Source organism: Hoplias malabaricus, chromosome 12 (genome assembly GCF_029633855.1).
Source record: "Hoplias malabaricus isolate fHopMal1 chromosome 12, fHopMal1.hap1, whole genome shotgun sequence".
In the NCBI taxonomy this organism is placed as follows: Eukaryota; Metazoa; Chordata; class Actinopteri; order Characiformes; family Erythrinidae; genus Hoplias; species Hoplias malabaricus.
Genome location: NC_089811.1, coordinates 38,446,292 through 38,463,921, shown reverse-complemented (window position 1 = coordinate 38,463,921; position 17,630 = coordinate 38,446,292). Strand labels below are relative to the sequence as shown.

General features: G+C 39.3%; 1 protein-coding gene across 1 annotated transcript in view; it reads left to right on the top strand.

The window, feature by feature from the left end:
* Window positions 1-6,885: 6,885 nt before the first annotated feature.
* The window catches only part of obsl1b (obscurin like cytoskeletal adaptor 1b), a 32,469-nt gene continuing 21,724 nt past the window's right edge, over window positions 6,886-17,630 (top strand). The window contains exons 1-6 of the mRNA XM_066685869.1: window positions 6,886-7,900; window positions 9,207-9,476; window positions 9,582-9,842; window positions 9,952-10,257; window positions 10,912-11,178; window positions 11,271-11,546. Of these exons, the coding sequence (XP_066541966.1) occupies window positions 6,886-7,900; window positions 9,207-9,476; window positions 9,582-9,842; window positions 9,952-10,257; window positions 10,912-11,178; window positions 11,271-11,546 (2,395 nt within the window). The remainder of the gene's footprint in view (window positions 7,901-9,206; window positions 9,477-9,581; window positions 9,843-9,951; window positions 10,258-10,911; window positions 11,179-11,270; window positions 11,547-17,630) is intronic.

Genomic DNA, 17,630 nt, shown 5'->3' with positions numbered 1-17,630 from the left:
TGTGTCTGCGTGGGTTTCCTCCGGGTGACTGTCTGTGAGGAGTGTGGTGTGTTCTCCCTGTGTCTGCGTGGGTTTCCTCCGGGTGACTGTCTGTGAGGAGTGTGGTGTGTTCTTTCTGTGTCTGCGTGGGTTTCCTCCGGGTGACTGTCTGTGAGGAGTGTGGTGTGTTCTCCTTGTGTCTGTGTGGGTTTCCTCCGGGTGACTGTCTGTGAGGAGTGTGGTGTGTTCTTTCTGTGTCTGCGTGGGTTTCCTCCGGGTGACTGTCTGTGAGGAGTGTGGTGTGTTCTCCCTGTGTCTGTGTGGGTTTCCTCCGGATGACTGTCTGTGAGGAGTGTGGTGTGTTCTCTTTGTGTCTGGGTGGGTTTCCTCCGGGTGACTGTCTGTGAGGAGTGTGGTGTGTTCTCCCTGTGTCTGTGTGGGTTTCCTCCGGATGACTGTCTGTGAGGAGTGTGGTGTGTTCTCTTTGTGTCTGTGTGGGTTTCCTCCGGGTGACTGTCTGTGAGGAGTGTGGTGTGTCCTCTTTGTGTCTGTGTGGGTTTCCTCCGGGTGACTGTCTGTGAGGAGTGTGGTGTGTTCTCTTTGTGTCTGTGTGGGTTTCCTCCGGGTGACTGTCTGTGAGGAGTGTGGTGTGTCCTCTTTGTGTCTGTGTGGGTTTCCTCCGGGTGCTCTGATTTTCTTTCCACGCACAAAAAACACACGTTAGTAGGTTGATTGGCGACTCAAAAGTGTGTGTAGGTGTGAGTAAATGTGTGGCGCTCTCTCCAGGGCATGTTCCTGCCTTGCGCCCACTGATTTTGGGTAGGCTCTGTACCCACGTTGACCCTGACCTGGATAAGTGCTTACTGGCAATGAATGAATTAATGAATTAATGAATTCACAAACAGCCTTTAATATTCAGATAAACCATCACCCTCTCATACACAAAAAGACCCAGCACCTCTAACCACTAAACAAACACAGCCCACAGAGCTGTATACTCCCTCTCTATTTTAGCAATGCAACATTTAACACATATTTAAATGAAATATAATTCTAAATTAAATATCTAAGGCCTGACCAGCTGTCAGGATGGAGCATGGAACATGGAGAAGTCAGTTAAAAAGCAGAAGTATTATTGAAGGTAATATATTTAAATATAAGATTTGATAAACTATTTAAATTAAATTAGCTGCCCTGTTCCTATTATGTGAAACAAACAGCAAAGCTACAGTCCTTGGATAGGTTTTTACATTAGTATTGTAATGAACATATTGTTTGTGTATGTATTTGTGTGTGTTTTGTGGTATACCAGGGGAATCATCTTAGTCTGAGTACAGACCCCAATTAATGGAATTAATGGAAATTATATGTAAAAATACAGGAGCTAAAATGAAATACTAACAGATGTGTAATAAAATACAGAACCATTTCTTTATAAATATGTACAAGAAAGCAAATTATAACTGTAGATTTTGTAGTTTTCTTACCAGCAGGGGGAGAGATAGCACTGCTGATTATTCTACTTTTCTGACTCTAAGATATACTGAGATATTTACTCCATTTACAAATATAAATATGCCCAAACATGTTTGTGTATTTGAAAGTGGATTCCTATTTTTGAAAATTAAACACACACACATATATATATAAAACGAAAATATTATCAGACATTTTTCATATATTTCCTTAATCATATCTTTTCATATATTTGATTTCTCGTGATTATAAATTAAGTCCATTGCCAGGGTGCTATCCTTGCCAACTCACAGGCAACAGCACAAACTGAAACATACATACATACATACATACATTCATTTATTCATTCATTCATTCATTCATTCATTCATTCATTCATTTATTTATTTATTTATTTATTTATTTACAGTAAAGTGAGACGAAGATGCTGCCTCTCTGAACGTTAGAGCATTTGGAAAGTTCTGTTTTCCACTTGGTTCAGCCTCTTTTGAGTCACATTTTTCAAACAAATTTAAGGAAAATTCCATATTGGTCAGATAACCTTTCAAATCCAGCTTACCAGGCTTGGGCAAGTGAATGTCTGTATGTATGTGTGTGTGTGTATAAGTAGCCTGCTGAAATTATATCATGTTTCTTACATGGTCATAGAACACCCAGAAAAAAACTTCCATGACCATGCCAAACAGTTGTGTTCCTAGAGAGCTAAATGGGTCACAAAATATATGTGAATATATTTTAAATAATGTTTGCCATATAAAACACCCATTAAATGATCATACTGTTTTTTCAACAGAATAAATTCAAGATAATAATGGATACTTCTTAAACCTACATTTTAAATATAGTGAAATTTCTTATCAAACCAAAATATGGACTTAAACAGGGTTCAAAACATGAGCAGAAAGAGTGTTTATTTCTAACTGTATTTGTACAGGATGATTATCTTACTTCATGTTCACTCCTCATAGTTTGCAACACTTAAAGAAAGGATGCACTTGCTAACATCTTCTTTAGCAGCTGGAGGAATGTAGACGTTTCAAAAAGGGAACTGTTAATCCCTGTACGTTCTCACAAAGTGGCTAGCATAAACTGCTTCATTGCCTGGTCGCTAGTTTCAGGGCCCAGGATGATCTCAGATTACTTCCAATGGCTGAAATCAGAGGAGGGAGTGCAAGACTGAGAGACATGAGCTTCTAAACAGCTGAGGGTCAGTGCCCCATGTGCTCAGTCTCACACATCACACGTGCACATCCCCACTTCTTAAATTATTTTCACATTTTTAAAAAAATAAATGTTTTTTTTAATCATATCCAGAAAAAGAACCCGCTGTAGGTCTTAGCTGTTCTCCAGGTGCATGTTTGGACGACCAGAAGGCAAGTGAAGTGGCCACATTTCATACTTCACTGATAATGACAGGACAACTCCTGTAAACAAAGTTACGTTGGAGTTACTCTCGATGAAAGGTAAAAGTTCTGTACTTTACATCTAATGGTATTGGATGTGTCAGAAGAGCTCTAGAGGGCTGCTTGCCTTCGTCTTAGGTTTTATTGCAAGGTCTCAAGTAAGCCAAGCAATCCTGCCCAGGACAGGCCATCCAGTCTATCTTTAGCCACTGCAAGCAAGTGAATGGGGAGCCCGACTTATCTTCATTGCTGTCATCGGGACTGCCAGTATTTTTAGGGGACAGCAGCAGCTGCAAAAGCATTTAACAGTCTTCTACGAACAATGACACTCAGAGTGTCTTAGCACTGAACACCAAAGAGATAGTGGAACTGCTGTTGAGTTCGGAAGGACGGTATTGAAGAGGATTGAGGAAAAACGTCATTATCCTAGTGCTGGCCAGGTTAAAGCTTGGCAAGATGGGCAGGTGACGACGATTGAACACTGTTGTGGAGTAGCTCTGAAAACATCTTCAAAAGGGATTTATGCCAAGAGCAGGAAAAGACAACAGGAAGTGAACATCCAGAGGAGCAGGCCTCGGACTTCAGTGGCAGCTTTGGAGGCCTGGTGTGGAATGTATGTGGACAATCAACCCTAAGGACAGAGGAGTGGTATGTTACATAGAGGTTGCAAAGTGAAGCTTTACTGAGGTCAAAGGTCAGTCTAATTAAATCTGAATAACAAACGAGAGATTAATCTCCTCATAAACCCTTGTAGAGAGATTGACAAATTCATTAAGCTCTTTTTTTGATGATATATTTATTGATATCTGGATGAATATAGCTATGACACAGTTGCGTCACATTCGCAATCTTTGCAAAACAGATGCGTAGATGTCATTGCCAGTGGATTCATAAAGATGCAGGATTTAAGAAAGCACTATAATTATTTACTGTTATTTATTTTTTCAGTGTGTTTTTCAGTGACATTTGAAATTGTGTTTAGAAACTTATCAGGAGCCAGAACGTGACTATTTTCTCTACTTAAGATACAGTAAAGCCTCTCATTGTATGCTCTTGTAAGTTGTAAAGCAGATTTTCACATGGATCAAATCTTAAAAAAAATACAAAGTACAGTACACAATTTCTAACAAATCAGAGAGACCACTGTCTCAAAAAAAGTAAGCCAAAAATGTCTAAGATGTGCTGCAAATAAACTGCTTCTTGTTATCCCCAGTTAATGTGCAACAAGCTGTGAGTTCTATGTTTTCTACCATATTTAATTTCACTGTGATGTTAGAGGCCTGTCAGGGAAACATCAGAGGCATAACAAATAACAAGATACGGGATTCATGACACACTTGCAATAGGACTGTGTTCCTTGAGAGAAGATCGATTTAAAGAAGAGTAATTTCATGAGGCTAGATTTGTAGAATGATTAAACATCAGAAACTACGTCGAATTGGACCAGGGATATAAAAAACGATTAGAACCAGACCTAAACTCAGGGTGCTAGGTAAGCTCAGTGATGTGTAGGATATTTTAGAACATATCATTTTGCCTTTGAGGTGCATATACTTCTGTGTTTATTTATTTATTTATTTATTTATGTATATATATAAAAAAACACTGACAAACGAAACTAATTTTGACAATGACATTTAGCAGCTGAATTCTTCACTGACTCTGCCAAGAGGGGTGTGATGAAGGCAGAGAATATTTTGACTGCTGGGTCCCTTAGGGTGTGGGCTGCATCTGTGTGCTGGGGTCTGCGAGGTCTGTGTTTGTATGTGCACGCGTGTGTATAGGGTGTGCTTTGTGATACCTGACACATGCCCTCTCACAGGTCTTTATTTAGGGCAGACTATATAAAGAACTTTCCCATTGAAATACAGCACCAGCTGTGCTTGCTATGTGTTGTGGCCGCTTTTGCACAAGGGCTGTTCACCTCCACACGGTTGGCTCCTGCCCCTTTCACACATAGGGCAAATAGAAAGTTCTGGGGAATAAGTGCTTTCCTGTCCCTTCCCCAACAAATGCCTCTAGTGTGAATACCGCCAACCACATTTACATGGGAGCAGAATGAGGAGGGGGAAGTTATTCATGGCAGTTACATTTATATAGTATTGTTTATGAGAATATTTAGTGTTATTAATCACAAGATATTTTACACCGAACAATAGTTGCATGAACTGTATCTAAGAACATTCAGAGTTATAAAAGCAGAACCTAGGAGGATAAAACGAGATTTTAAGTTAAAGAATCAATACACAAATATTATAGATCAAATTATAGATCAAAATTAAAATAATAAAATTAAAGTAACTATATCACCATACATGAAATGCCTGTGATTTTTTTCTCTTCCTGAAAATCTACATAAATGCCTGCAGCTTGCAACCTGGAGCAGGAAACAGCGTCTAACACGCTAACGGTGGGCACTGATAAAATATCCTATTATAATCGTCATAAACTATGTCATTGCCTTTGGAGCTCACTGTTTGATAAACATTGTGCTATACTTTGTATTTTTAATAGTATTTTTTAAATGTGGCTTTCAGTACCAATATTTCAAACCTGTGATTAACTTAATAACATTGTGTAATGTGAAAATGTTTTCAAATATTATCTTATATATTAAAACCCAATCAACCCTAACCCCGCATTTTGCGGGGTAGAAACACACCTTATATAATCAGCTTTGTAAGTCTTGAATGTCTGAATGCGTCTGTGAGCTCCGTATACCGTTAGAAAGCGCAGATCCTACCGTTTCTAAAAATAGCGCTCTCATCGCGGTGCTGTGAAGCCTCTGGGAGTAATCCAGTGTGAAAAACCACCTAAAAATCAAGGTGCTCCTTCAAAATTTGTGTGTCATGTTCGTCATGAAAGATTCTAATGATATTCGCTATAATCAGAAATAAAGACGCTGCAAAGGCACAAGAAAGACGGCGTTTACTTTCAGTTTCGTTTTGACTCAAATGACGTCATCTCACGCTGTCTCTGGGCAGAAAACTATGAGTCAGCAAAAACATATTCCTATTATTGATTTATAGGTTTTCAAGGTTTTTGTAGGTTTCACATCAAATAATACTGCATTAGATCAACAAATATAAACTAAAAAGCTTAAATAATTCTTTATTGTGTATTTTTATCTTTAATAGCTATATACATAGGGTTCATTTTTGTTCACTATTATGACAAACACAGTAGGATCCCAGGAGGATTGCAGAGGCCTAAGAGGGAGATCTGAAACACACACATACAAAAACACCACAGAACATAACACTAACAAATATATGAGAAAATAAGCTTTTGGCTCATTCTCTAAAACAATTAGGTGATAGTTTCTCTAAATGTCTCTGTGTTTTGTTGAACAAAGACAAGATCACCACTTTCTTTACAGTTATGTTGAAAGACCAAAGTAAAGTAACTAGGTTTTGTTGATGTCTTTATCTCAGTGACATTAATAAAATGTAAAATGTGTAGTGTACTAATTGATATGGCATGGGTTTTTAAACTCAGAGGAGACTCCACTATATCGAGACAGAGGTGAGACATTAAATATGGCTATTGCTGTAAACAGGAATGATATCCTGTAGCATTACTTACTGTGACTGTGCTAAAGAAGCCTCTGACTGAATTTACTCTGTTGTCTGCCCTATGTATTATGTAAGGCATATATTGATTTTGTTCTTTATTAATTTGATGTGCAAGTTCCTTCTCTCCACAGCAATCGGTAGGATCTCCAGAATAGTTCCAAGCACAGAGCCAGCCTTCTTTAACATTTTGTTCTCTTTGAGTCATTGGCTCTGATACCATTTCCCCAGTAGATGGCTGCAAATATAAATTGCACGTTCCACAACAGACTGATTACAATTCCTTTATCACAAACATGTTTAATTTCAGTTTTATTAAAAATTAAAGCACTTTTCTCTGTTTTGATTCAGACACTTGGTTGATACAGAAACACACAACACATCTCAAATCAGTCCGTTCGAGACTGAATGCCTGTAGCCTGTTGGTCTGAGCTGAGGCTGGCAAGAGAACAGATATGGATGTGTTCGGAGGGGCACCACGGTTCCTGGCCTACCCTCGTCCTGTAATGGTGCAGAGTGGAGCAGATGCTGTCCTGAAATGCCAGATTGGTGGGGATCCTAGACCAGCGGTCATATGGGAGAGAAACAATGAAAAAATCCATCCAGGTGGCAGATATCGAGTATTTGAGGATGGTAACGTCTACAATCTCATCATCACTCTAGTGACCGCAGAGGACAGTGGGCAGTACATATGCAAGGCAAAGAACAGCATAGGGGAGACATATGCTGCAGCAACATTAAAAGTAGAGGGTGAGGCTCAAGAAATGGAGCTGAGGGAGGAGAACAAGCCACGTTTCCTCATCAAACCTCTTTCAACACGCGTAGGCAGAGGAGAAGACGCGGCCTTCTCATGTAAGCTGTGGGGTAACCCGAGGCCGGAGGTGGTATGGGAGAAGGATGGAAAAAAGCTGAATGAAATCTTTGAAAGCACACATTTTAGTGTTGGCTATCAAGATGGAGGATGGTTCCAGCTAAAGATTTTCAAAACGCGGGCCCCTGATGGAGGGGTGTACACATGCAAGGCGAGGAATGAGTTTGGTGAAAGCCTCGCTGGAGCTGTGTTGCTTGTGGATGCAGGTCCAGGACACGAAGAAGAGGGCAACCGAAATGGCTATACTAATGGTCAGTGGAAGGCACACCAGGGAAAGCAGAGAAGTGGAAGGCAGATTGCAACACGACTAAAAGAAGAACCACTGCCACATTCTGCCAAAGTGAAAATGTTTGCAGTGACAGAAGGAAAGCATGCTAAATTCCGTTGCTACGTGACAGGGAAGCCCAAACCAGAAATTATATGGAGGAAAGATGGAAGACTAATCTTGTCTGGAAGGCGGTATCTCTTATATGAAGACAGAGAAGGGTATTTCACGCTTAAAGTCCTCTACTGTAAACAACAGGACAATGGGTTATATGTCTGCGCTGCATCCAACACTGCAGGACAAACTCTGAGTGCAGTCCATCTTTCAGTTAAAGGTAAGATCTTTTCATTAAAAAAAAAACATGAGAAAACAATCTCTGTCTTTTGAAACATGACATTTGACTTATTGTCTATTGTATATCGTAATCACCAGTCTTTATTGAAGCTTGACGTACCCTGCACTCTAAACAGGACTTTGAATTATGTTTAATTGCAATAAACGCACCACATATTTTACTCCCATTAACAAGCCACATATATTAAGATAAAGTAGATTCCATGCAATCTCAGGTCTGCAAAGTTACTTAAGCTCTGAAAGGCGAGGGGCCAGTGCAGATGACAGTGATCTCTTGAGGTGGGATCATATTTCACATATGGTCAACTAAACCATCAAAGCAAAACACTGCCAATGCAGTACTGCTTCACAACAACCAGACAACACCATAAAAATCAAAATGTACCAGACTCCCTGGAGCACAGATAAGTTCTTGGAGTACAACAGCACTCAAGAGGAGGAGAAAACATGAGTTGAAAATTACAAATAATGGTATAGGTCTAGATATCTTGGGATAGCTTTTTCAGTTCTAGTTCTGTGCTGAACATGAATGGTACAGTTTTATTTTAATTAGTTTGTTCATTTATTCTTTAGTTTATTTGTTAATTCATTTTTTTTGTCGCTTCCAAGAAGACATTTGTTAGCAGGGTCACCTACACATATAGAAATACACCACACAAACAAGTCATTAAAGTCAGACAGAAGGAGCATGGCATTTTAAAAGAAACAACATTTTTTCTTGTAATAGTTTTATGTTTTACTCAGATAACAATAGTCTTTGCAGTTTTTTTTCCTGCTGAGTTTAGCTTATCCAATCACAATGTCTGCTAATGTTGTGACTTAGGTGCCATGAAAGCTGTGAAGTGCAGGTGGACCTCTAGTAGTAAAGTTGAGAAACATCGGTCTGAATTCTTTGATTTACAACGGGCTCATACTGTCTGTTGGTGTCAGTTACTGTTTATTTCCTACACAACTCAACAATGTGTTAATGGTCTTTCCATAGCACAGTTAAATGATTGTGCTTGTTTGTTTTTATGAGCTTTTTATGGCCTCCTCCTTAACATGTTCTCTGAGACATTATTTACATTACAGAAATGGTTCATCTATTCATAATGCAAAAATATATTAATATTAATGCAACTATAATTATTAACATTATTATTCAATCATTCATTATCTAAACAAATTAATGTGGGGGTGCTATAATATTTGATGTACAGGCACTTTTAGGTACAATTTTGTCTACGCAACACAAAGGAATTTCTTTTGAAATTATTCTATAAACTATGACTCATTTTCATTACCAGAACCACCTGTAAGATTCAAGCAACCACTCAGTGACCTTCAGGTCTGGGAGCGGGACCTAGCCATTCTTGAGTGTGAAGTTCCAGAGGACTCCGTGCCCATCACATGGTATTTGGAAGACAGACGGCTACAGCCAGGGGCTAAATATGGGATGGAGGAGTGGGGGACAAAGCGCCGACTCACTATTCGTGACATTGGAGTTGATGACGATGGGATCTATCTCTGTGAGATGCCAGATGGAGGAAGAAGCATTGCTGAAGTAGCTGTCAAAGGTAATAATCTTGGAGTCTGTTTAGAGCCGGTTGGAGTTTGTTGAGCATGGATTCAGCTCAATTCTGAATTTTTGCATTGACTTTGGACTTGAATCCTCTCTGTAGGAACCATTGTCAGAAAATTACCCAGAAAAGTGGATGTTCTGGAAGGTGAAAATGCTGCCTTCTGTGTGGAAGTTGAAGAAGAAGAAATGGACATTCACTGGTACAAGGATGGGGTGGAATTAAGGGAGACACACCAGACTATCATCAAATCCTTTGGTAGAACCCACATTTTGGTCTTTGTCAATACTGCACCCCAAGATTCTGGCATAGTCAACTTCTATGTGGGTAGATCAAAGACATCTTCTCAGCTAAGGGTGAAAGGTTAGCAACTGATTTTGCATAAAAATTCTTTTTGGCCTCCATTTCATTTATATCCTCCATCTTGAATTGCAGCACACTATTTTACAATTTTTTCTTTGTGCTTTCTCAGGTGCTAGGCACAGTCCACCTAGCTGTCCAATAGGGGTGCAGATAAACACTGAGCGTGCAAATGCAGCGCTCCTCTCCTGGGTTCCAGCACAGGATTTCAGGAAGAATCCACCCTCAGGCTACATCCTAGAGAGACAGGAAATGGGCTCTCAGGAGTGGCTGCAGTGTCTAACTACTGACTCAGCCACCTCAGTAGAGATTCTTGGTGACAGTGTTCCTTGTGAAGCTGACTACAGATTCCGCATCTGCAGTATTAACAAGTATGGAAGAAGTGGATATGTGGAGTTTCCTCGAGCAGTTCACCTTGGTAAGAATATTATAAATAATAACGTTATAAATAATGTAGTAGTGGCAGTAATAATAATAATAAAGCACTTTGAAAAGGTCAAAGACTAACAGTATGGATCTGAAAGAATTTTGTATCTGCGATAAAGCTATTAATAAGACAAGAATGTACACAAAAGACGAGAAAACTAACACAATGAGGATGTTTCCTCAGAACAATGAACAGCCCACCATAGAGTCCAGACCTCAACATCTTAATATGTATTTTAGATTATTTGGATTTTAAGAAGCAGAAACATGCACCAAAAATAAATAAATCAATAAAATATTTGGCAGTGTAGAAAAATATCCATCAAATTTATTTATTTATTTTGGAAATCTTAGAAGGAATGTGAGGATATTATTAAATGTGATCTTATATTTAGTTGTTGGGGCTTCTGTGTAATTCAGTCAAATATGTTTGCATATATTTTCCAACACTGAAAATCCTTTAACTGGAAATGTAATTAAAGCATATATGACTTTTGTATATAATAAGTATAATAAAACATAATATGAAATAATCTACATTGACTGCCAACTTGAAGTCTTCTGCAATTTAGAATTAAAATCCACTTCAAGAATGCCCTTTATTTGAAATCTGCTCAGTTCCAACAAACACTCATGCCTTTTCTAGTTCCAGTGGCCAAAATACAAGCGCCTTTACAAGATGCCTTGGTACCAGAAGGTCAGGATGCTTGTTTTTCCATTGAGCTGTCTGCATCAGTCATAGGCACTTGGTTTTTAAATGGTAACCAACTTCAAGAAGATGAACGTTATTCTATCAGACGGTCTCGCACACATCAATCCCTTCGTATTCGCGGAGTACGAGACACTGACAATGGAGCTGAAATTACCTTCATTGCATATGGAATTCGTGATTCAGCAGCTTTGTACATACAGGGTAGGTACTTGCATGTGCTTTACTGCAGGTATGGGGTTAGTTAATAAATCATCAGTGAATAAATGTTTCAATATATTTCTTTCAATATGCAGCTCCACTGGTTAAATTCACCCCACTCTCTGAGATGGACCGAAATAAGTTTGTGGAAGTTGGCAATCCAATAGTACTCTACTGTGAGCTGTCTGATCCTGAAGCCCATGTTCGCTGGTATAAGAATGGTGTTGAACTGTACACGGTTGAAGGACTTCACATCCAGTCAGAAGGAACAATGAGGAGAATTGTCATACAATCAGCTGAATTCACCCATTCAGGAGTTTATAGCTGTGATGCCATTGATGATGTCATCAGGTTTAATGTGGAAGTTGAAGGTGAGTTAAATTTCAAGCATTTTTTATGTTGGAGTTTTAAGGCACCAAATTTCAATGAAATATCACACACATCAAGAACAACAATCCAAATGCCTTTAAAATTGCAAATGTTCTGAAATGATAAATAACACTGATCAAAACACCTATAGCCCCACCTGTGAGATTCACAGTGCTTCCTGAGGCTGAGAGAAACCAGAGCATTGAAGCTGGCTGTCCGATTGTACTTCAGTGTGAGCTCTCAGATCCAAGTGCCCAGGTCTTCTGGTACAAAGATGGAGCAAAACTCCTGCCACAAAGTGGACTAGACATCTGGTCTGATAGCACAAAGCGGACACTGGTAGTCCAAAAGGCTGAATTTTTCCATTCCGGGTTGTATAGCTGCAAGACAAAGGGTGCTTCTGTCCAGTTCAATGTGGACGTCAAAGGTGATTTAGTTTTCTTTTGGTCAATATGTGTAATTAATATTGTTTTACCAAACCACTAACAGTGGTGGCTTTGCTTGTTCCATAATACTGCACTGAACATTTTGAAACATTTAAAAATGCATAAATTGAGCTATTGGAAGTATATTGTAAGTGTAAATGTAAAAAAGTGAGAATTTAAAAAGCACTTTAAAATATCTATAGCTCCACCAGTGAGGTTCTCAGCTGTCCCAGACAATGAGAAGAGAAGGTGCATTGAAGCAGGCTGTCCCATGGTTCTGCAGTGTGAAATATCAGACTCAGAAGCACAGGTCCACTGGCTGAAGGATGGCAAGCTATTTCCTGTAGAATCTGGAGTAGATTTCCAATCAGAAGGCCACATACGGAAATTATACATTCAGACTGCAGCCCTGTCTCACGCTGGTGTGTACAGGTGCACGACAAAAGATGACACCGTCGAGTTTCATGTGGAGATTAAAGGTGATTCTGCCATCTTTATTACTGCTAACATAACATATATTAACTTGATGTCCTCTTTGATTAATGCTATTAATACTCAATGCCTTCTGTGTTGTTCCTCTGACACATTCTTAATAGGTGATTCAGAGGTATTTCTTACAATTTACTGCTGCCTTTTTGTTACTTGACTAGCATTTTTAGACTTAGTTTTCAGTCATCATATTTGTTAAATGTTGTTACGGTGTCAGATTTTCTTTATTTTTTGTTTTTAATGTGGAGAAACGTCCTCTAATAAATTCTTGATGATTCTGTCATGAATCATCACCTGCAGCTGTACCAGTGCAATTCTCAGCTGTTCCTGAGATTGAGAAGAATAAATTAATAGAAGCTGGCAGCAGTTTTGAGCTCTGTTGTGAGGTATCAGATCCCGCAACCCATGTCTGTTGGTACAAGAACGAAACAGAGCTCCTCCCAGAGACTGGCTGGGACATTCAGGCCCAGGGTACACTGAGGATGTTGGTAGTCCAGTCAGCAGATCCCAGTCACTCTGGACTTTACTGCTGCAGCACGTCTGATGACTTTGTCCAGTTCACTGTGGATATCAAAGGTGACTTGTGGTTTTTGAGAAACATGTACAGCCAGTAACCCAAACTGCATAAAAAAAAAAAACTAGACACAAACTAACAAAAAAGACTATTGTGTTGTCTGTGTCTCAGCACTCCTGTTGGTGGACATGCCTCTTACCTATGCATCTTGTCTTGTCAGCAGCTGTTTGATACTGTTGTTAGATGTTTTGCATTACTTTGTTTAACTTGCTTCTTGGCAGAAGGTCTGAGACATCACAGATTAGTCAGGATGGGAAATTCTTCTATTATCTGTAAGATATTAATGTTATGTATATTCCACAATCATATAAAGCTCCACCAGTGACGTTTTCAGCCTTACCAGAGGTTGTGAAGAACCAGCTGTTTGAAGCAGACTACCCCACTGATCTGCACTGTGAGATCTCAGACCCACCAGCCAAGGTGTGTTGGTACGAGGATGGAGTAGAACTCATCTCAAAAAGTCAACCTCATGTCAAAAAGGAGGATTCCAGAAGGACGCTAGCTGTCAAGACAGCACAGGCCTACAAGTCTGGGCAGTACGACTGTGTGAGAAAGGATGATGTCATCCAGTTTAATGTACAAGATGAAGGTGATTTTTTGAATATTTGCCTGTAACCTACTTGCTGTTTTAGAGTGGCAACTAACAATTGTGCGCTCTGTGTAGGTTTTCAGTTTCTTTACATCTGTTTTTTTACAACATGTGTATATATACAATTGGCTTTTTATAGACGTTACACAATTTTTATTTAAATGACTAGTCACAAAGTGTACAAAGTATTTCTCTTCCAATGACTCAACAATCCTCAATCTGTAGTTCAACATACAAATTTGTTGGATGCTCCTGAAGTTGAGAAGAACATATGTACTGAAGAAAGCATCCCATTTGCAATACAATATAAAATCTTGGATTCCACTGAATGTGGTTATCAGTTTAAAGACGAAGGCAAGATGCTGCCTCAAGTTGGAACTGAATCAGAGCCTCAGATTATATTGGAAGGACCTATACATCCTTTAATTACCCAGTCATCTGAGACACCTCACAATGGGACAGACAGATCTAGGACATCAGATGACCCTGTCCAGTTTAATGTGGACAAAGGTGCTTGCCAGTATTATTTATACCCCATTTTGAATAAGAAGCATTGACATTGTTGAGGCTAGTCAGCTTATTGTGTTCTTTGTGGCTTTCCTAACAGCTAAGCTGTCTCACTCTGAGGTGTACAAGGGTGAGATCTATGATGACTCTGTCCCGTGCACTGTGGATATGAAAGGTGAAATAATGCTACTCCACCCTGAGCATACTTAACCCAGTGCCCCTACGCCACTAACCGTGGTGGTCTTTAACACATTCTAAGGCTGTTCCTGAAGATGCTGAGTCAATGCACCTTGGTTTACCCTTCCCTGAAAATGCTTCCCAAACTAATCCCTGCTTTTATCTCTTAATCCAACATCCAGTTGGTTTGCAAACCCTTCTTCCCAGCTAACAATCATGTAGAATTCCTTTTCAATCTTCATTTCTGCAGCGCAACATCACAGTAAACTTTCCATTTGCTTTTATCTTCCCCATGCTATTCACAGGCACTGTGATGATTTCTTGCAATGACCTTTGAAATAAGAGTGAAAGAGTAGATGCTTGAAAAAAGAATGAATGAGTGAGTGAATGAAATGCTGACCACTGCAATGAGAACTAATTGTAAAGGATCATCAAGTAACAGTGTTTTCTGTTTTTGCTTTAGTCAGTCTTTGATTTGTTTCTAGACCACTCTGTGATATGGTCGTCTCTCTTATTTTTCTTTTCTATGTCCTAAAATCTTGAAATTAACATTCAATGAGAACAAGTCTTTATGAGCACCTCTGATTAAGAAGATGGAAACACTGAACATTTTCTTTGTGCACTTCATACACCATAGCTGAATCCCTGAAGTTTACAATGGTTCCAGAGGTTGCAAAGAGTGAGATCACTACAGAAAGATGTCCAGATGAAGTTCAGTTTATGGTATCAGAATCCTCTGTTCATGTTTGTGGCTACATGAAAGAAGAACTGCCACAACTCCACCTTATCCAGACTCATCCAATCAAACTACAACACCAAACTACTCAGCTAAAACCTATTGAGGTACAACACCAGTCAGTTGAGCTACAACCCCAAACATCTGGGCTACAATGCCAGCCTACCGAGCTACAACCTCAACTGATTGAGACACAACCTCAACCTGATGGGCTGCAACACCAGCCTGTCAGGCTACAGCCCCAGTTGACAGAGCCACAAGTCCAGCCCATCAAGCCACCACTCCAGCCTATGGAGTTACAAATCCAACCTGTTGAGGCAAAACTCCAGGCTATCGAGGCACAACTCCAGTCTGCTGAGTTAAAACTCCAACCTGACGAGGCACAAATCCAACCTATGGAATTACATATCCAACCTGTTGAGGCACAATTCCAGCCTATGGAGTTACCACTCCAGACTGTTGAGGCACATCACCAGGCTATCAAGTTACAACAGCAACATACAGAGTTACAACTCCAACCTGTCAAGGCACAAATCCAGTCTATTGAGGAGATACAACAGCAGCGTAACGAGTTGCAACTCCAATCTGTCGAGGCACAATTCCAGCCTGCTGATTTACAGCCTCAGCCTATTGGGTTACAACTTCAGCCTGTCAAAAGGCAACTCCAACCTATCGAGGCACAACTACAGCCTGTCGAGGTACAACACCAGGCTATTGATTTACAAACTCAGCCTATCGGGTTACAACTTCAGCCTGTCGAAGGGCAACTCCGACCTATCGAGGCACAACTACAGCCTGTTGAGGTACAACACCAGCCTATTGATTTACAACCTCAGCCTATCGGGTTACAACTCCAGCCTGCTGACACACAACTCCAGCCTACTGAGTTACAAGCCCAGCTTATCGATTTGCAACCCCAACTCCAACATATCAAGCTGGAAACAGTGTGCATTTCTGAAGAAGATCGAAGTCACTTTGAAGAGATTTGCATGGATGACGATGTTTTAGCATTTAAGGTGGATCGTGAAGGTGATTTATGTAGTTAGCTCCATCATTCAGCAAATAATGATGAGAGCAAAATACATGCCATTTCAACATAACCTTCTAATGTCATATTCCATTCTGATTCATTAACTGAATCTGAATAACTTGAAAATAAACAACTTGCATGACTTACAAGTTTAATTCCACATGTGGACTGGGGAGATTTTACAGGCTTCATGAAGTTAATAATTTAAGAAAATAAATAAGTAAGTAAGTAAATAAATAAACCCATTAAGAAATATTTATACCTAACAAAGACCATCTTTCCATGTCAAATGACTAATATTTTATTTAAAATCACATTCACCTAAAAAGTAATGTAATAGATCAAAATGTGTTTTTTATATTTGGTAAATTAGATACATCTAATAACAAAAAGCAATATAATCAGCTTTCAAATGGGTTTAAGATTCACTCTCAACCTGTTAGCTTGAGACATTGTTTTATTTTTCTTAATAGTAATACAAATCTCTCTATATGACTTGACACACCTTAGCTCCAAAGATGAATTTTCCTACTCCTCAAGACGTGCTGGACAACAAGCCCCCTGAAGCAGAATGTCTCAGAGTTCTGAATGAGGTCTCTGAGCAGAAGGCACAAATCTCTGGGCATGGAGACATATCGATAGTCCACCAACAAGATGGGACAAACGTCGCATCAAATCTCACCTCAAAGACACATTTTGCCCAGTTATCAAAAATCCCTTGCAAAGAGGTGTACAAAGCTGAGATAGAGGATCACTCTGTGAGGTATCAAGAACAAGCAAAAGGTGAACTAAGGCTATTTGTTTAACATACCATTAATTAGTAAAAAAGCAACTAACATTGTCTTGCCTTCTGCTCAAATGTTTTGTGACCAAAAGAGGTCAAAAATTAATACAGGTGCACTGTCCTTGAATAGATAACTTATTTTATGACACAGCTTTGTCTCTCCAAAACTAAAGCACCTGAACGTAAACCTGTGAAATTTGCATCACTGCCTGAGGCTTCCAGGCACAAGACCATTGAAAGTGGCATGCCTCTAGTACTACAGTGTGAGATAGCAGACCCAGAAGCACCAGTGTCTTGGTACAAGGATGGAATACAACTTCAAACTAAAAATGGATTAGTGATCCAGTCAGAGGACCGCATACGGAGATTGGTTGTTCCAACCGCAGAGCTCTGTCACTCAGGGGTGTACAACTGCGAGGCAATGGATGATGTCATAAAATTTAAGGTGTATGTCAAAGGTGATTTAATCTAGTTTAATCTAGTTTAATACATGTTATAATTCATTGTTAAGGTAACACATGTCCTGTAGAACATAACAAATGAAATTTAACTCCCTAATTTAAAAATCTTAAAAATAACAATTAATTCACAAAGAGAGTAAGTGTAAGGTTTAATCATACTACCCAATTTTTTATAGCCTTACAACAGGTATATAAACAATTTGGTTAGTTTTAATTGCATGTAATCAGTTGAAACATACATAAACCATACTTTTTAATAGACATTTAATTAAATATACTTTTATTAAATACACTTTTATTAAAACATGCTTAAT